We start from the raw sequence: 21536 nt of genomic DNA, 5'->3' as shown, positions 1-21536 counted from the left end.
AGGTGAAGACAAGATATGAGCAAAATCCATGAAATTAATGAGAATCACTGACCAGAGGAGCATTTCTCTGTCAGGATGGCCTCCTCCTATCTTGTCTAGGTGTCAAAGGAGCTGCTGTGCAACTCTGCTGAGGTGGTCTTCCTGGTTACAGTCTGTATTTCCCTTGACAGAAAGACTTGTGAAGGCACAGGTAGCTGTCAGGGCTGTTGGAAAGAGAAGAGAAGGAGCTAGCCATGCATTCCATTTAGAGGAATGAATTAAGGGCAGCTCTTCCTCAACCTACAGCTTCTTTTCCCCCAGGAGTGTCAACCTTCCACAGCTATGTTTATCCCATACAGAAACTGTTGGTGAACTTGAATGTAAATTTAGTGAGGCACTAAGCTGGAAGGGATACCATCGTTGTCCCAGGGAAACACTTATTACTCTTGGTTTTGATGCTACACCCATTGCACCCATTGATCATCAGGGAGTAAACTGAGGATAGTGGGGAAAGAAAGCCCTGGAAATGTTTTAGTTACCTAAACAAGGCCAGGACATGGTGCAAAGATTAGCATGATGGCTCTCACTGCTGCTTAGTTTCACACTCCCAGGCAGGGTTTGGCCAGGTTAAGTGGCCCTTTCCCAAGGAGAGGAGGTATGCAAGAACTCTCTTATGGAGTTATAGACAAAACCATCCTGTTTTGGGGAGAAAGAGAATTTAGTTGTGTGTGCTGCAGGTGCTCAGAGAACATGGATCAGGAGACATTGACAATCAGGTCTCAGGGTGAGCCATAGCTGATCTCCATCATCAGTGGAGCATCAGCCAAGGAGTGATGCCAGTGTCTGCTCCCATTGTTGGAGCCCACCTTCATGGCTGTAGTCTGTATTGTGTTAACACTTGCTTGGCATGTGGTCATGTCCCAAAGTTCCATCTGGCCTAAAATATCCTATGATTCTGTCCATTTGAGATACAACTCCATGTGAAGCTTTCTCTCTCCTTTGTCAGGTTGCACTTAGCTTAATTTCAGCCCCAGACATTTTTGGATACTTTTTAAAGCCAATACTTTCATTTGGATGACATGATTTTTTTTCAGATTCATTGGAGTTACACTTTGAGAGGGCAGTTTGACTTCCTTAATGTATTTGGCAAATTTCTCTTTATTTATATACTTGGTCAATCCTATTGAGTACTTATTCTTAGGATATCTTGTTAAGTGTTTTCAAGCAATTAGATCTGTTCAAACAGTATTTCATAAATACTTTTCCCCATACAGAAGTTCATATTCTATCAGCAGATTAATTTCATATGGAATGGCAGAATGGTGTTATTCTAAGTCCAATGTGTGGAAAAGCATTTGTACTAGACCTTGTCTGCTTTTTAAACGACCATTAGTTTTGAGGTGTCTTGCCCTGGGAAATTTCATTCATTCTGATAAGAGAGAGTCAGTGGCTGCAGATTAAAGTTTCATGTTTGAAAATAAATTCAGAAAACTAGAATTTCTCAAGCTGTCTTTTTAAACTATTTGTATAATTTCCCCCTAAAGCCCTCCTACAACAAAGCCTCTTTATTTCAGGTAATGCTGGAGTTGTGAATAAGTTTGTCCTTTCCTCACTGTTGTATGAAGTGTGTACTTTGGACTATCCTAAATTCATTCTGCCTGCCAGTTAGATTCTCTTGAAGTAAAAATCCTCAGCTTAACTTATAAAACTGTAATTGTCTCATGCACACTTCCTTTTACTTTGCAGTCAATATAAGGTTTATAATCTCTTATTCAGAGCTCTAGATGGTGAGTGGAAGTATAAAGCAGAGGTGTCTTGTTTCCTTACACACTCATCAAAGTGTGAAACATGAAGGGGAGTGTGGAAGACAAGTTTGTTCTGCTCTGTAGGCTCCGAACACTTTCCATTTTATGTCTGCTGTGTTATTACATTTGGAAATGTGCAGTAAATTCTAGTTTTTTTTCAATTTCTAATCTGTTCTGGTTTTATGCAGACCTTGGTGAGAGGGCTTTATCTGAGGTTTTCCTTTTTTGTGATTTGTGGATTTTTTTGGTAAACATGGCAAGACCTTTTGGGTTTTTTTAGTTTTGTTATTGTTTGCATAGATTACAAAGGGAATTTCAGAAAATGTTCTGCCCTTGTATTTTGGGAATGATGGTCTTGCCAAAGTCATTAAGCTGGATTAGATTGTTGTACTATGTTCTCCAGAAGACCAGCCCTTGAAAACTGGATGAAGAGTGGACTATTATGTTTTTTTTGTCAGGACACAGCACCAGTGGTCTGTGATGTACACTAACTAGCAGCTGGTTTCTAGATGAAATCTGATATATTATTTTGATTTAGCAATCTCTATTATTGGGATCCTCTTTTCACAAAAGTTTTTCTCCTCACTTCCTCCAATAATTACTTGACTTAATTTATTACCATCTTTTATTTCCACTGTATAAATGGAAAGAATGTTATTTTTGGGGAATATGGGGCTAGGGGTATTTTAGTGTGCTTCCCACTACGGTTCACCAAAGCCTGATTGTGATGACTCTGCCGGGCCACTTTGCAAAACCTTGCTCAAGGGCTGCTGGAGTGGAACTGAATCTGAGGGTGGGAAGCAGCGAGGTCATCTTTAGATTCCTTTTGCCTTGTGAAAGCCTGTGTTAACAGATTTACAGCGCTCTCCCCATGCTCAAAGTTTGTGTGCAGGAAGGACCCAGTCAGGTTTGGCAGGCGTGGGTACTGTGAGCAGCAGGCGTGAGCAGCAGCTTCCCTGTGAAAAGCGTGAAAAGATATCTGTCTTTACTGCATCTTCCTTCTCAGTGTTTTCATGCAGCTTATTTTCTTTGGAGTGCACATATTTATCATAAAATATGAACTTTTATATTTTACGAAAAGAAATACAAATATTTTCTTATTTTTTTTTATTTCCTAAAAAATATTTTTTTAAATTTTTTTTTCTACATTAGAAGAAGCCTTTTTTTGGTTTTGTTTATTTCAGGTAATTATTGAGTTATTTTTTATCTTTCTTAAGTATAACTTCAGTAAAAATGTGTTTGTGAACCCAGGCTTGATCTGAAAAAGGATTAATATTTTGAAAAGATGAAAATTTAATTTATCTGGGCTGATAGATCCATCAATACTTTTTGGTATTTCTTAATTTTGGTTTTACCTATGAAAGGGTTTTCTTTCGTATTCAACTGGGAAACCTGGATTGCTTTAGTAAGTGTGTTACATTGGAAAACTGCTACACTCCTGCAAATATATGTAGTTGTTTTGAAACTTGAATATTTTTTTCTCGTACTGTTTTTTAAAGTGAAAGGTTCTAGTATCTTTGTATTTCTTGTTGATATGAAAATAATTTTGGGGACCTTATCTTCTATAACATGCATATTTGTATCAGTTTAAAAAAAAAGATCAAAATTATGCATATCTATCAAGTCGCCATGTATACCTAATGGATTAGTTTACTGCTGTTAAAATCATATTGACAGTTATTAGATTGCTTACTGGATTACTTCCAATATTTAAAGCATTCTTGCAGTTCTGTGCAACTAAGAGTATGTGTTTTAAAGAAGCCACAACATGGCTTATTTAAAATTATACTGACAGAGATAATAAAGCTGCAGACAGATGAGAATAGGGTGGAGAAGATAAGAAAGAACAGCTTTGATCAGTGCTCAGTAGAGAAAAAAAAGAAATCAATTAAATGAGGCACTAGGATAAAGCAAATTCAATGGAAGGTTCAGGACCTTGAGAGGAACAGAAAGTGTTAGCTAGGTTTGTGGGCTGGAAAAGGTCAAAGGTATTTATATATGCAATGTAGGTGTTGCATCCATAATGATTGATTAAGGATACTGTATTGATTTTGGTACATTTGAAATTTTTAATTTTTTACATGTTAATATCTAAAATAGTCAAGGACTTTTTTCCCCTGCCTAGTTTCATAGAATCATATTGTCAATTGTGACATTCTCCAATTTTCCTGTCTCACTAAAAAACCTGAGATGTGTCATGTCAGCACTTCACCCTTTACAATTCTTCACTTCTGCACAAGTTCCAAGCAAAGGAAAAAGGTTATTTAAGTAAATGTTCAAAATTAGCAATGTATAAGTCTTGGCAAAGAACTTTGGGTTTAAAAAATGCAGTTTTCCTGAATGATACCAGTAGCAATTTCTGCTAACTTGGTAAAGCCTCATGTTCCTCTAATAACTTGTATATTTTCATTGAAAGCTTTGAATTAGTATCATATTTGGGGACAGAATTATATATATGAAGTCTTGAGGGGATGGCTGAGAGCACATGTGAGAGTGTCCAGGTGCATTTGGCTAGTCGAAAGCAGTTGAGAAGTACTGCAGCAGGAGATGTCAGGGGACTTAGGCCAGATGAGATATTATTAGAGCATACCTAAAGAAATCAAAAAGCTGCTGGGGAGTATGTTTGGAGCAGGAAGATGTGGTTGGTGCCAGATGTCTCAGGTCATTAAAGCACAGCAAGTTTTGCTGTGCTCAAGAAGAGAATAAGGCAAAATTAGATATGTAGGAAGAAATCTGAAAGTAGATCCTGGGCTCATAACCAGGATGTGTTTGTTTGAGAAAATTTTGAGACTCTGGGGAGATAAAAGCCACCTGTTTACTAATCAGCAATTAAAGCATGCATGTAAGTGGATAATTGCTATAAACAGTAGGATTCTTCATGCTTTAGCTTGTCTGGTGCTGTCACACCCCCTGGTATTTGTCTCCTGGACAATTTTTAGCGCAGACTCTTACTGGAAAGCATGTTTTGCAAGAACTGTTTGCCTTCCAGGGGCAATCCCAGAGTTCACTGGTGGTTCCCTTGGCAATCTGACATCCTCTCAGCTTTGTGTATCACACCTGCAGCAGCTACCCATAATAACCTCTTCCCAGGTTCAGTGGATGTGAATCCATGGCCATTTACAGATAGATCTGTTTGGTTTTCACCTGCACAGCATCCTGCACATGCTGGTCACGTGCATGTCTGGTACATGTGCGGTAACGTCTGTGTCACTGAGACATAAGTTCTTCGGCAACAATCTTTAATACCCTTTTATTTTGTCACAGTAAAACAGCTTCTAAATTTTTATGGTGGTATTGTGGTATTGTAATGTAAGTGGTATTTTTATGAGAAAGGGCACTTTTTAATGCAATATTAGATCTTGACAAGTGAAGGAAAGCTTGCATCTCTAACTGGGCAATAACACTTGAAAGCAGCTCGGTTAATAATTTAGATGTATATAATATAATAATTTAAGTTAATAATTAAACTAATTCAGGTGCAGTCATAAGGGATTTTTGACTCAGATTCTCAGCCTAGCTGCTGATATTGCAGTTATGATGAAACCTTTGGATGGGAGCAGGTACACACAAAATAGTGCGCTTTTTTGGTATTTCTTTGTATTGTTGAAAAATTGGTTAATTTATCAAAAAGCTTTTTTATTTTTCAAAGTACCAATACCTTCAGGCTGATTTATAAGAAATTAGCCAGTATCTTACTAATTCTGCAACTAGGAAAGAGGGCAGTAGATTTTTTTTTGTATTTTCGTCTATCGATTGTTTTCAAACAAACAGGACTTCTTTCTTACAACCTCAAGCAGCGGATGAAGCTTGACCTCTCTGAAAGAATTATGCTTGTCTTTTCGGTTTTTCTGCTGTCAACAGACCGAGCTCAGATAACAGGCGCCACAGCATCCGGGAGAGGATGTCCAGCACCAACGAGAAGGGGAACCTGCCCATGGAGTCGGCCAAGGAGACGCGGTACTGCGCCGTCTGCAACGACTACGCCTCAGGATACCACTACGGCGTCTGGTCCTGCGAGGGCTGCAAAGCCTTCTTCAAAAGGAGTATTCAAGGTAACAAACTGCTCAAGTGAGTCACCTTTACTCTTTACTCCTGAGGAAACTGAAGGTACTGGAGATTTCAGCCTGAGTCCGGGACAATGGCATTTATTGCGTTTTCATTAGCTGCTGTTGTGCTCTCCCAACTAGTTTTAGCTCTGTACTTGGTGAATGCTTTTAGCAGATATAAAATATGTTGTTATTTAGTCCAGCATTAATGAGGAAAAGCAAAGCTTTTCTATATCATCCTTGCTTTAGGTATATCTGACCATGGTGGTAGTGAGAAATTTAATTTAAAATCCATATTGGATCAAGATGATCACTTTCAGGCTATGAATATCTCCCCTCTGATCCAAGCCTTTTTTTTTGAGAATTCCCTATCAGATTATTAATTCCTGCTGATTGATTTATTAATCTTAATTTAGTGCTCCATTAGCCAGATGGTTCAGTCCAAGTATCAGTTTCTTAAAGATGCTAGATATCTCTTGAGAGCCAGTATTGAAAAGGAATATTTCCTTGATGAAATATTATTTGCATCTGCCAACAAAGCAGGGCTTTGAACTGTACACAGAATGGTTTCATTCACAGTCTTGTCATGGTTAAAAAAGCTAGTGGAGTAAAGGGCATCTAACAAAAACACTGTTAATTACTGTGACAGAGATAATTCTTTATTTAAATGCCTGTCACTTTTTTTTTTTCTTTGTTCAACATCTCTTAAAATGAGTAAGAAGTAATTATAATTCTACTGAAAATACAGATACTGTTCAGTATCTGAGTTTTAGAGAAGAAAATAAAACATTTCTTCCTTTTAAACAGAAAACTGGTAAAGTGCTGTGCTTTATTTAGGTTTCTACAGTTTTTTAAGTCTCCAGGTGATACATGGGCACAAAAATTTCTGTTGCCTGTTTTACTGAAGTAAACATAGTGTGGAACAGTTTTACATCATATCACAAGGTGTGATTATTGCCTGTTTTGTTGCATGACTAGCACTGAGGTGAGTTAAATAGGACTTCCAGCATTCAGCTCATAATTTTCCCCTCCTTGAAGAAAAAAAGTGAAAGAATGACTGAGGGGTAGACACTGATGGAATTATTTGAATGACAATGATTAATTAATAGTTACTCATAGTTCTGTTTGTCCAGACACACTGAAATGATTTTTGAAAGAGCGAGTGGTTAGACCCAGAAGTCAGTAATAAGCAACACTGAATGGGGAAACGGTGAAATGCTTTTTTTCTTCACATCAGAGTCATTTACTTTAATTTGAGATGTCAGGAGAACAGCACCCTTATTGTGTATTTGTTATTTTTCTTCTTCAGTTCTTCTGAGCAAGTCAGAATTATTCTTAGACTTTTGAAATTATGTCCTTGTGCTTGAACTGAACTAAGTGAAAACAAAGTGGAAATTGAAATAGCTTTAGGCAAAAGTAAGAGTTATCAAATAATTGTGCAGAAAAGATCTTCAGTGTTTGGCCATTGTGGGAGAAGAAATGAATGTTTCACTGAGCTTCTGCTGTCAGCACTTGGTGGTTTTGCCTTGGTCTCCACATTGACAAATGTGGTCCACCACACTGAATCTGTTTTCTGTTTGTGCTACAGTAAAGACTAGTTAGTAAATTTGCTTCTTGCTGCATATATATTTTAAGATAATTTTAAAGTAGATAAGCTTTTAAATCTTAAAAATTAAGTTTCCAGCATCCCATAAAATGTCTTTTGTGATTGTGATAAGTCATGTTTGCTCTAATTTAAGCTCTTTGCTTCTTGCCCTGTACCCTGTGGGCATGAAGAATGCTTATTACAACAACCTTTTACATAGTTGAAGACTGTTATCATATCTTTTCACAGTCTTCTCTTTTTTAGACTAAACAAACCATGTTCCTTCAGTAGAACATGCTTCCTAGACTTCTGATCCTATTTGTTAAACTCCTCTGTACTTTCTCCAGTTGATCCACCTCTTTTGTGATTGAGTTATTGTAAAAAATGACACCCACAAGTATAGAGGAAAAAAATCAAGAATACAAGTACTAATGAGAGAATTGTGATCATTTGATCACAGAGGGTAAGAAAAGTCTTCTGAACTTTTAAAGTCATAGCTACCCAGTCTTAATAAACTAAGGTAATTTTTTAATTTTTACTGGATTTGGAAGAGATCCCTATTAGAGCAATTACATGTTCTCATTGTACATGTGTCCAATTTATGAAAATGAAAGTAATTTTTAGATTGAGAATAGATGCAAAAACATTTTAAATATGTTGTGATCAGATAGCTAGGAATGAATGTTACTTACGTGCAGGTATATTTATAGAAGAATGTGTGGACTAAATATTTTTGATTTATTCTATATACTGCATTGTATATGTGCTCTTTATTACTAAAATAAATGGGAAGAATTTCCTGTGAATCATATGATCAAACACTGTTTGGAGAACTTTTTTCCATGAACAAAAATGAACCAAAATGCTTTAAAGAAAGATTTTTGTTGTTTCAGCAAAAATAATTGTGCTTTGTTCTTTGCTAACCTGTATTTATCAATACATATTTAGATGCAGAGATGATAATTTCTGTATTTCTCATCAGAGATTTCATAGGAAAATTGCTGTAATGAACCATTTTGTTTCTGTCAGACTGTATACGAATATTCTATATTCTTAATAGAACCACAGGAAGAAGTAAGGACAGACACTAACAAGCTGTATGTAGTAATGAATTACCTCTCTTATTATCAGTGATAGCTGAGGTATCTATATTCACCAGTATCTATATACTGAAATTTTATGAAAACTCACATCTGCATTGGAACTTACCTGCAGTGACAGTAGATAGCTTCACTTTTATCCAGGGGATCTGGAATATTCCTGGTAATATTTTGTGAGTTTAAAATGGTAAGGTGTTGTTCTTTGTCTTCAAGTAGTTAAAGCTTAAGAGGTAACCTGAATTAGAAACTGTGTCAAGATGCACAAGTTTTCAGTTTTGTCTAAAAAACAGATGCTTTGTGGAAAACCTGAACTGCCTTCTGAAACTGCCTATGTCAGTCTATTTTGTTAGTTTATGTCCCAAAAGTGACTTGGGACCTTGCTTTGAGAAATCTCAGTGCAGAATGATATTAACATACAATCTTTCATGGGAGAGAAAAGTCACAGAACACTAGGAATACCACATTGCATGGTGATATGAGAGTGCTCACCCAGCATATGTAGCCTTTAGAAGTGTATTTGGTTGAGGGGCTTGATTTCAGAAGCACAACAAGGAGCCACACCACAGCACACTGTACTTCTCTCCTAAAATATCTATAAAGTTTAAGACCAAGAAGGGCCATTAGATCAACATTTCTGTTCTTCTCTCAATACAAGTTTTATATGCTATCCATCTACAAAACTCAGTAATGTTTTTCTTAAAATGATGGCTTATTCTAATGATTTGTCCTCCTATATGCTAAAAATTCAGCAAATTAGTGTGTACTGATCAAAGTTATGTGTCTTACTTTGGCTTTTGTGTCGATTTCATGAACCAGTCCTAGTAACAACTATCTTTCTCCTGTGGAAAGTTCTTAAAAGTTAGGTCATCAAGTCATCAAATCACCTTGATATCTTAAGTGGACTAAAATGTTTCAGTTTCCTGCTGTATATCTTTCTGAGTCCATTATCTTTGCACCTTTACTCATTCCCCCACACCCATAACAGCATCTCTAAAATCTGGATGTCAGAACTGGATGATGTATTTCAACATGAGCCTCACAAATGCCATTTACAAATTAAAAATCACTTGTGACTCACACATTCTTTCCCCATTCTAATTCACTTGGTTTTTGGAGAGCCACCAAGCTCTATGAGACAGGAAGGAATTACTCATACAATTTCTGACAAGCATCCAGAAAATGCCTAGATATGGGTGTCTCCAAACCCCCAGAGGGAGCACGAGGAATTCTGAACAAACCAGGGGTAAATCCTTACGTTACGAGGGTATCTTGATCCCAGAATTGCTCAAGAATTTTAGAAATCTCCGGTTCTATTTCCCCTTCTTATGCCATTCTGATGTTTTTCAGGTGCATCTTCTCTGCTTTTGTTCACAGCTTTTTTTCATGTCTGGGATATTTCACATATAGTCAGTTAAAAAATACTCCATGATGGGAGGCATTACCAGAACAGGTTGGCTTCTGAGAATGGATGAATAGCTGAGGAATTGCAGAGCCCTGCCTTTAATGTCTTGATCAGAGATATAATGGTCACCAAAGTGCAGGAATTCTTGAAGCTGGGAAGTATTTTACTTGTGTGCCTTGAACTTGGATTTTAATTAGCAGTTGTGCCTTCTGACCATCAAGCGAGAGAGTTTTGGCAGTAGACTTTGAGTGTTATCAATTGTTTTTATTTGACAGTGATAGAGCTGTACTTTGTTGAAAGTATGTAATGTTGAGAGGGGCAGTAATGTATAAATATTTTCATCTTTGAGAGAATTTTACTGGTAAAACACGCTACTAAGTGAGTGTTTAGGTAATGGTGAAGTGCAGCAATTGCAATAGTGACAATTTGGGAGATTTCTGAGATCTTCCCTTTAATTTTCCATTCTCGTCTTCTGCTTAGATGATATTTTTGTAATCTGTTTTATAACAGCTCACATCCTGCAGCCAAGAAGGCAGTAACTCCCTAATAAGACTGCTTGTACACTGGCACTTTGAGCTGTCAGCCAAACTGCAGAACATGAACCCCAGTGAGACTAGCAGAGTTAATCACAGCCACTCAACAGGGAGCTGCAGATGGCATCTGGCCTCAGGGTGGAAAACACATGGTTCCAGTTGGAGATGGCTGTTGGAAGTTTGAAGGCTGGAAAAGGTGGATTTGGAAAGTCTACCAGGGTTTAGCTGTCATTGAGAATGCTCTAACTGCTGGTGGTCAGCCAGGTTCTTCTAAAACTTCTTTTGATGTATTTTCGTGCATTTAGTAGTTTTTCTCCAGTGTCCCTTAAGGTAAACACATGCTCTGATTGCATTGTCTAACATGCATTTTTAATTTCAGCTGTGTAATTTATGGTGATCTTGTTTCAGAAATTTGAGCGCTATTGAAAGACAAGAGTCAATACCTCTTTTTTCCTAGTAAGGCAATTTTGAATGTGGTACTTTTCTAGCAAAATTTAAGTGCTGCATTCAGCAGGGATGTGATAGTGGCTTAAGATGTCTGTATCCAGGATACCCCCTTATTTTTCAAGGCCTAAGCAAATCATAGGGTTGCAGTGGACTTTGAGCTCAAGTTCATCTTCCTGTCCTGCGATAGGATCAACTTCTACTAATTCCTTATATATGTTTATTGAACTGCTTCTTAAAACCTGTAGCTTGATCCAATATTTTATTCTCCTTATCTGTGAAGGCTACTAGGAAATTTGAATCTTCCCGCCTGCAGGTTAAGGTCATCACTTATTTTCCAGCTAATCATGCCACAAAAAAAAAAAAAAAAAAAAAAAAAAAAAAAAAAAAAAAAAAAATTCTCTTTCTTTCTGCAACAACCTTTAAAACATGGAAGTTTGCTATCACACTTGAAAAAAAAATTACTCTTTTTTACCTAACCTGAAGAAACAAGGTTTATTAAAATTTTTCTCATAGGTCTTCTTTCTTGAATTCTAATTTTCTAGTTACTCTGCTTTGGAGATTCTCCACTTTTTACTGTTATCTTTTTTCTTGAAGCAGGATTTCCTTCAATATGTTGTTTCACAAGTACTGGACAGAGCAATAGGGATACCTTACAAGCCCTTCCATCACACAGTATTTGTCTATATCCATCACACTATAATGTTTGCCTTATTTACAAAAACATGATACTCTTCACTCACAATCATGAGTGATGCAAAATAAACTCAGACATACTTTTTTGGAGAAGAAACCATTTCTTTTCCTTATTCTGTTGTGCATATGATTACTCTTGTTTTAATGCAGAGATTTCTACCAATCCTTTGTACTTTGTGCTGTTTTTCTCCCATGTGCTACCTCCAGTTTGCCGAGATAATTTGGAATTCTTGTTCTGTACTCTCCTGCCATTTATTTCAATCTGGCTAGCAGAATAGTCTGGCCTTTCCTCTGTTCTTCTAACACATATAAATGTCATCTACAAATGAATAACAATTAATAAAAGAAATACTCCAGATCATTATCCATTTTTGAGGAAAACACCACATATAACTGGATTCAGGACAGACACTATGGAGCCTTATTCAATATCAGCTTCCATTGTAACAGTGAACTCTGATAGTTCTACCCTAAGACTGATTTTCTGAAATCATCTGAACTATATTTTCCTAGCTGACATATGACATGTTAATCTAGGCAAAATTCATACATTTCTGAAGCTGAGCAACATACATTACCAGGGTAGAGAACTGACTCTTATGTCATTTTATAAATGGTCATCTGTTTTCCCTCTGCCAAATTTAAAGCTCTTCCAACTTCTTAGATAGAATTCCTGGCTTTTAAGAGCTGTTCTTAAGGAGCTGTTCTTAATGTATCCTGTATTATCACCTTTAATGTTGTTTTACTTCCTCTGGAATATGACTGTTGTGCAATATCAAGCAACAACAACAACAAAAAATTAAACATTTTTACATGTTGTAAGTGTTTAGTGAATATTTCATCTGAAAACTCAAATTATTACTAGCTCAGAAGTGAGCCTGTCAGCAATTCAAAATATTCAGATGAGAGATAAAAGCACCGTAAATTTAAAAAATACAAAAGAACATGGAATTTTTGTTCTGCAGGGAAGTGCTAACCTGTTCCACTTGCTTTTAGAGAGTGTGACATAACATGAGATAACATGGCTACTCCCACTCTAGAGATATGCAGGATGAGAGACTAAGATACCTTGGTTGACCCTTCTGATTATAAAATGGATGACTCTTCATACTATAGAGCTATGGAATGATGTTATGGTATGAGGGAGCAAATCAAGGATCACAGATACATATCAGTTAATTAAAGAATAATATATCCAGGTTGTACTTTGCAGGAGAAAGTGGTACACAGGCAGAAAACAATCTTTTTTTTGGTAAAAATACTGGTCTCAAAGAGTAGTATAACAATTTAGCGAGCCAGCTTTTTTGCTCTACTGAGGTTTCAGTTTTACAGACTTCAATGCAGAAAGTTCATTGTGCTTCAGAAATGCCGACATCCACTGCATGCTCTGAGTAGTGAAAATCCTTTATTACTCTCCTCCTTCTGCCAATGAAACAAAAATGTTTAAAATATTTAATTATATTTCATTAATAAATTAATATACAAAATAATAAATATTTATTAACATTTAAATATTAAATAATACCTTAAACCCCAACAATTCCCTTCAAAACCCAAAAATTCCCTTCCAAGGGTAGTGCAAGGATAATTATATAGTTATCCTAGTTACAGGTCCTTGAAAAATGTATGACAGCAGGAACCACTCAGGTATTGAAGATCCAACCCTGATGTTATACCTGGAATAAAAATAGAGTTCTGTTTATTTTTTTTGTAGATAACATTTGATAGTGTTTTGAGTGCACAAAAGTAGTTTGCAATATTTTTAGCTTCTTAGGCTCTTTGTAATAGTTGTGGGAGCTTCCTTTAGTAAAATTCTACCCCTTCTCCTTCTGGCTCGAATAAACTGGGGAGCTAAAAATACAAGAGTTTCATTCAAAGTCTATGGGAATAAGATGGCCATGACATGCCTATAACTCTCTCTGAAAATGCTTTTTGTCTCTGGAGAGATCATATTGAGATGGTTGTGAGTAATACATTGTGGGAGTTTTTCCCTTTAACACAGCTGTTGTTTTAATCATTTGCCAAGGACTTAAAACAATTGTGATTTATCAGCTAGGGAAACAGAAACTTGATGTCATATTCCTTGCCAGATTTTGTAAGATTGGATCAGTATTTTTGTCTATTTTTACTTGTCATGAGGAAAAAATATACTTTCTATTTTGTTGCCTTGTCTAAAATTAGAAAAATTGGATCAGGGAAGAAGTAGACTTTGCACATACTATCATAATTTGAAATAGTAGATGAAACACCAAATTTATTTTAAAGATAAGGCCAATAATAAAAACTTAAAAAATATTTGAGTGGAAAATATAATTTTATATTTATACATTTATAAAGTTGAATAGTGGCTTCTTTTTTTTGTAATATATCACCATTTCTCAATATCTATGTTCATGCATTATTATACTGATGAGATGGCAGCAGGCTTGGTACCCATTCTCCTTCTTAATTTTTCCTGTTAGTATATGCAAAGGTTTGAGAAAAATCAGTATCATAAACATTTGGCTGGAATTATGTAACTCCTGTGAGCAGTTAGATTTATACATAAGCAAAGATGAGGAGATTCCACTCGAAGTCAAACACAGTCTGTGAGCTCCATGGGACAGCTGAAGGACATAACATGGAGAATTTAAGTTTTAACCTCTCCTCCTTTCCCCTTCTTCAGTGATTCTGTGATTGTGTGTTAATGCTCTAAGGCACATGGTGTGATTGTTCATTTGAAGTGAACAGTGTATTGTCTAAGGTGCAGCTTGTAGGCATGAAAACAGTCTAATTATGCTAACATTTAAATAGCAAATTCATGATACACCACTTCAAAAGGAAACATATCATGATATGAAGGTAGGAACAGTAGCTCTATTACAAATAGGATTGTTTAATGTACTATTCTACAAGCCAAGCATTTATTTCCAAACACTTGTGGTTTGCACAAGTAAATACAGATTCATAGCCAAGGAGAAGGTTGTCACTCACATAAGCATAGCAAAAATAGGATAGCTGCCTCGATGATATTGATTACACTTGATTTTTGGTTTTTGCATGCAGTCACTTCTGTCACTTTTTTTTTTAACCTTTGAACATCATGAATGTCAGCCAGTCTAGCAAAGATGGTAAGATTTCAGCTTTGGCCTAAGTGGGATTTACCTGCTTATTTTAAAGAGATCTAAGTGATGTTCTAAATTATTTGCCGATTTCAAAGCCTGCACTGATTCACCATATGCATTTACCTTTTAACTTCACCAGGAAGAAGATCAGCTACTCTTTCAAAGTATTTCTTTGTTTTTAAAAAGAGTAATTAAAGTTTTCCATCTTTATCTCATGGTATTTCCAAAGTTGGCTGATGAAACAAGGCAGGTGATCGAGGTCAGGTGCTACACACTCATTGCTGCTTAGTGTGACTCAATATAAGTGCATTTTCTTAAAAATATGGCTTTCTTTTTCTGCTCCTTTTCCCTGTAGATACTGCATATGTGGTTCAGGCTGTCTCCTTTCTGACGTGATTTTTGTTTCCTTATATGTGAAAGGTTTTGAATCAGATATAGAACAGTCTGTATCTTACCAGAGGAACTGAAAATTAAAGCATTCTCTCACGCTGGGTTGAAATGGTGGTTCAGTTTTACCTGTTTACCACAGTCCTGGAGCAAAGCATGTGGAAACAGACTTTTCCAGTATTATTTTGTCATGTCCAGTAGACCTAAAAAAATAATAGTTCTGTCTATTTGAGACAGGGCATAGTCAGCTGTTCCCTTATTAACAAGTTTAGAGGTTGGCTACTTATTTTGATGAGATCCCAGTTATGCAGCATTAGAGAGCAGATGTTCCTGGTGTAATCTGATAGTAATTTTTACTCTATTTTCTAATTTGTAGTCAAGGATAGATGATTTGATGAAACCAAGGCTTCTGTGAAACCTCCACCCTACTTTACCTCAAGCTGATCCTTTGACCTCAAAGAAAGAACAAACAGTTCTGCAGTAACTTTTTTTTTTGTGTGTGTGTGTGTGTGTGCTGTACCTTAGCTGTGTTCAGATGAATACAGAGCACCAAAGACATAATTTTGAAGAGGGTTTTTCATCCTTGTTAACCTTTGTCAATGGTTGGCAAATAATTTTATAGCAAATTTAAGCACACATTTTCTAAGAGCAAATTGGAATAGATGCTTTTTGGCAGGACCAAATAATGGTATGACAAAAGTTCTTGTTATGAGAACTGAGATGTAGAGAGTAATTAATGTGGAGGAGGAGCTATGAAGGAGAAGATACCATTAAGAAGCTTGGTTTCAGCATGTGATAATTTTAGGATTTGTCATGTCAAAAGATTTTTGCACAAATCAGTAGGCAAATTCAGCTGGAATTAGTGACTGATTTATCCCCGAGGTACAATTATTCATTTCAGTATTGTTGCTTCTGTTTTATGTTATTGTTTGTTTCTTAACTGGCCCTGACTGTCATAGATAAAATCTTTTGTGAATAGACAAAATTTTTAACTTTGTATATCTCATTTTGTGCAGTCTATTTGTCAAACATCACCACAGGCACACAAAATCAGATGGCGTTGTATTTCTTGGCCTGAGAGAAAGGAAGTCAAGGCACTTGTTCATGATAAAATATCCACTTTTGTGGTTGCTTTAATTGTTTACTATTTTAATTAGTCTACAGAAGTGTTAATTTAAAGAACATACATATGTGGTGTAAAGACGTTCGTTTCAAAATCTGTATCAACACTTTTATGAGAGGTTATGATGATAACCCTACTTTTTTTCCCAAGATGTTATAGTAATTTTTGTTATGTCTGTGTGTAAGTGTGTCTTACTTTCCCTCTGGTTTTACAGGGCACAATGACTACATGTGTCCTGCCACTAACCAGTGCACCATTGACAAGAACAGAAGGAAGAGTTGCCAGGCCTGCCGACTGAGAAAATGCTACGAAGTGGGAATGATGAAAGGTGGTATGTACATGGCCGTCATCGAACCTTTAACGTTGCTGTCTGCCTTCCTGCCTTTTAACTTCATTGGGCAGCTGATATGGTTTCTAACTAAAGGAGGAAGCTGCTGATTTTATTGAGTTGAAGCCTATTAAATCAAAATGATTTTATTAAATAAAAAATTAAAAGCCCCAAATATGATGTTATCTTGTCCAAATTTTCATGAAAAATAAGCGGACCATTGATTTAAGTAGAATTGAAATTCCTCTGTTTTTGTTTTTAACTCAGTATTTTTTCGGTCTCTCATGTTAGGCTTTGGATCCTGATGACCAAAATTTAACCCAAGATTTTGCAGCATTTTGCAGTTCAGTGTGAAGAGCATTGGTAGTCTCAAATCATTAAAGAATCTTCTGGATACATAATTCTTTTGCTGTGAATCCTGGAAGGGAAAGTTATTTTCTCTTTTGGTACTACACACATATTTTAGATGTGAATTAATTTGACCCAACAATATTAAAGGCTTACTCATTTTATCAGAACTGAGATAAATGCCACTTTTCAGGAACATAGGTAATAATGATGGCTTGTTGTAGCCTGCTAACAATTTCAGATTTCTTTTATCAATAAAGAGTCATCAGTAGGTGTATGGAAATCTATATCTACAGGAAAAACTTAGCAAACTAGTACATACACAGAGCAGAAGACATGATATCTCATGTATTTTGTGTGTAAAGAGCTAGTTAGATTACAGACTGGTTCCTCCTTTCTTTGGCACACCTAGTGCTTACTTATGCCACAGAATATCTGGTGCAAGAGATCATTTATAAGTCCAGCAAAGGTAGGCCAGGTCTGGGAATCTTAGGAGAAAAAGGGAAAGACTAAAGGAAAAATGATCAGTTGTTGCTGCACTCGAGATTGGATCTGCATTTTTCTCAACTCAAGGATTAAGAAAGAGCTGAGACTGATTTTGTGAATCTCAATTTTGTGATTCAAGCAGGAGGAAGACATAAAATCTGCTTTTGCTGCTAGAAGTTAAGACAGTAGTTGATTTTTTTCATGAGATTTTCTGTGTTGATCTGAACATCCAGGTTTATATGGCTAGAACTCTTCAAAGGGTCTGTAGTTAATAACACAAAAATGATCCAGAAAAGATAGATGTTCAAGAAAGGCAAACTAAAACCAGAGAATCCATATATGAATATGCCATGCAGACTTAGCTTTGACCTTTGTACATATGGCAGATCCGAGCTAGGATTTATAATTATGCTTTATGTTGATGACATTGCATTTTTCATTTGGCACATTTACATCCAATTATGCTTACGTGTATTTAATTAATGATCCACTGTAGCAGTTTTATGTTTTTCATCTCTTCTCTAGGATGCAGATTCTAATAGGTTATTGACTATTCTATATGTTACTGGTTTACTCTCATAAAATTGTAAGGATTTCTCAGCTAGAATTTTTTAGATTAAAGTAGTCCAAAAGAAATACTGCAATTCTGTCCAAATGTTCTTTCAAATATAAATATCCTGGAATCTTTATTTTATGCAGTGGTTCTCACCTGAGAAAAGTCATCTGGATTTCATCCCTTCCTTTATTTTTACAATGTTGCAAGATTTCTATAGTCACTAGAGGAATTGGCAGTTCAAAAATAGTGTTGTGGTATTTTTATTGTTTTGTTGTTGTTTTCTTCTTTTAAGAAACGAAACTCAGTTTATTAAAAAGGAGATCAGGATCAGCATAAATTGTATCTGCTCTTTTAGTACTACTAAAAATGCATGAAGTCCATAACCGGTTCTTAGGCAAGTTTTAAAATACTTATTTTATGAAGTCTTGGAAAAAAAATCTTGGGATCCCTCAGTTGCAAGTAATAAATCTGTTATACCTGCAGATGACTTTGGGGAAGGTAAAGTTAATGTACATGAAGTAAAACATTCAAACTTTTTCTGGAGTTGTTATTGATCCCCTATTGTCCACATGGATGTGTAGGGAAGAAAAACCTTTCTTCTAAATCTGACCTTTACAATTGTCACATTTCTCTCAGATGATGATAAGGGTTAAGTGAATATTCTTGTAATGCCATCTGGCTTAATTTTAAGTGATAACACTTAAATTTTTAAAAAAATTAATTTTTTTTTCTGAGGAGAGCTATGAAGATTTTCTCTTTTAGTAGATATAACAGGACTTTAAAAAAAAATAAAATTATGTAGCTCTGTGATTAGCTCAAGGTTCACACTGTTCTCCAATAATTCCTAGTTCTTGGGATTGTATCTTTTAGTTTAAATAATCAACTCATATTCACCTTGAAGGATTTGCCTTTTTTAAAGGCATTAATTCTGTAATACACATGAATATTTGTTTGTGTCTCATCTCACTTTTTCTCTGTCTCCACAATTTGCTTATGATACAACTTTTAGATGTAGTGGAAAACATATGTAACCTTTCTTTCCCCTAAATGTAATCCCTGTTTTATTTCTGTGCTAAATTAGCTGAATTTTCTCAATAAATACTAGTTAATTCTAAACATATGATATAGAATATGGTTGCTGAGGTTTTCCTAATGGAAGGTTACTTTATGCAAAATGAAATATTTCATACATATTATTTTTAGTAGAGTAGACACAACTGAAATATGTTTTAGAGGCTTCATGCAGAAAAAAAATACAGGCTTCAAGTGGCCCTTGAACTGTGTGGTAGGAACATATACTTATGAGTTCCTCTTATGAGTTCCTGTGGAAATTTTATTGATTTTTTTTTCTTCCCTCTTCTTCAATCTTTTAAAAACTTCTTTCAGTACTGAAGAGTTATTATTTTTCTCTCCTCTTGTGTTTGCAAGTATTTCCTTCTGCATCAGTTACTGTGCTGCTTCAAGAGACAATTAGACTGCAAGAATCTCTGCTGATGCAGTCAGCATCTGAGACATAATTTACAGTGGTTATATTTTGTCCAAATGCTTCATCCTCTCTTTCTGAATAAACCCAAAGGACCTTAAAATTGTGTGTTAGCATTTAGTCTGTGCTCCCCTGTTTGCATGTGAGGATAAAGTGGACACATCGAATAAAATTCTTGCCATGTTCCTTTTACTTCTGTTTGGTAGCAGGAGAGAGAGAAGCCTTGTTTTTGTTTACAGTCTGCTGATGCCTCCTTGAAGCTTTTTTCTGCTCTGGTTTGGAGAAGTGTACTCCAACTTTCACATCATGGAGGGTCCCAGCTTTCAAATGGAGTTGTTACAGCAGTTGTAACCCTGAAGCTCTAACCATATGTAAGGTGCAGGTAACCTCTGCTCCAATACAGATCTAGTTTTCTGTTTCTCCATTCTTTTAAAAGCTTACTGATGACTTGGGCCCAAAGACCCTAATTTTATTAAACCAAAAGCACCCTATTTTATTGTTTTTTATAAATTATTTTTATAGTATGTTAAGTGAATGAGGGTTTCTAGTAATTAGCATGCTGCATTCTTCCCCTCCTTTCAATGTGTGACAAGGATTTATCATTAAGTGCTATGTGGAATCAGAGCAACAGTGTGCTAGTGGTATTTGTGGGCACGGCAAAAAATTGCCATAATGCTAAATGCCAGATACCGAAAGAAAAATCCATTATTTGCCTAATAGTCCATGTTTAACCACCCTGACACCTACATAAATCTTTGAATTGTTGAATGCTGATGGCTTCTTAATATCAAATCATAGGAAATATGGCCATCAAGGATTTGAGTGCTCCTGTGCTAGATTCAGATGGTGATTATGTATATGACATGGGGTATTTACTGTCTTTGAACAGCCTGAAATCTCAGGTTGTAGAGAGAAGATTCTGTGTATCGTTTGTTGTGGAAATGAAATTTTACAGTGTTACAGCACATTTGAAGCCTATATCCTTTGGTGTTACCCTCACAAATTGTCTGAGAACACTTCAGAAATCACTGCGGTAGAGCCCAGGGAGTGAAACTATCTGCTGGCCATAGCAGAGTGCTAAAACCACATGCCATTTCACTGTAGAAACTTTCATTAACTCCTAGAGATTTCAGTCTCTCAGCTTCAGTTTTTCTCTCACATTCTTTTGAGATAGTTACCCACCTCTAAGCCAGTCTGGTTCAGTGCAACAGTCTTGCTGAAGTTTAAGATAGATTTTTACAGGGAAAATGAAAAAACAAATTTTTCATTTTCTCAGAGAAAGACCTTGCTGATTTTCATCTTTAAATGGAGAGATCTATGTTTCCTTGCTGAATTCTATATTTATTCATGAAAAGAGTCTAGAGAGTTATTAAAATCATTCTCAAAAGTAGAAGTAAATTGATGTCTGATGCAACCACTGGATGGGCTCAAGGTCTTCTACATTTTCATGTAATTATCTTTTAATGAACTATTAAAAAGAGAAATTAGTGAATGAAGGAAATAGGATTGTAGATGTAAAATGATTCTGGTTTGTTCGAGGAGACCTCAATGATACTTAATAGACATACTGTTCTGTACTCAGCCAAATAATTGTGTAGGTGGGGCCTGATAAATGTATGAGGAAATGCACTCTTTAAAGTTGTAATTGTTGGCCTGAAATCATGTACTTGGGCACATTTGAAGCAGGGTTTTGTGAGTTTACAACAGTTTTCTGGGAAAATAAGGTGGAAATGAAATCAGAGTTTTTAGTGAAATATATTTTTCTCATCTTTGCACACATGCAAAGGGGATCACTGCCATTAAATTGTCACAATTTACAATATTCCTGTGTTCTTCCCCCAAAATTAGAAAGACAGACCACTGTTGTGAACACCTTTGCCAAAAATGACTTATCCTACTATTCCACTTCATAAAATGATCTGTGCTAGAAGGAAATCTAGGAGGTCTTTTGTTGAGCCACCTGCTCAAAACAGATTCAACAATGAATTTATGCATGGTTAAGACTTTTTGCCGTCAGATGAAAATGGAATAAAATGGGACAAATTGTCTTATGCTTAGTTATATGCTATAGCTGGATACGTAAAAAAAGTTATTACTGCAAAATTTTTAATGTTTAACTCTTGAACACTTG

The 21536-nt window shown here is 35.8% G+C and overlaps 1 protein-coding gene across 5 annotated transcripts in view; it reads left to right on the top strand.

Annotated features, from left to right (window-relative positions):
• ESR1 (estrogen receptor 1) overlaps positions 1-21536 on the top strand; it is a 157634-nt gene that overhangs the window by 78393 nt on the left and 57705 nt on the right. For all 5 annotated transcript variants that reach the window (XM_083857305.1, XM_083857306.1, XM_083857309.1 and 2 more), the window contains 2 exons: positions 5646-5836; positions 16419-16535. In XM_083857305.1, coding sequence (XP_083713431.1) covers positions 5646-5836; positions 16419-16535 — 308 coding nt within the window. The remainder of the gene's footprint in view (positions 1-5645; positions 5837-16418; positions 16536-21536) is intronic.

Source organism: Zosterops lateralis (genome assembly GCF_965231275.1).
Source record: "Zosterops lateralis genome assembly, chromosome: 3".
NCBI classification, from domain to species: domain Eukaryota; kingdom Metazoa; phylum Chordata; class Aves; order Passeriformes; family Zosteropidae; genus Zosterops; species Zosterops lateralis.
The sequence above is the reverse complement of the archived record's forward strand: the minus strand, read 5'-3'. Positions and strand labels throughout refer to the sequence as shown.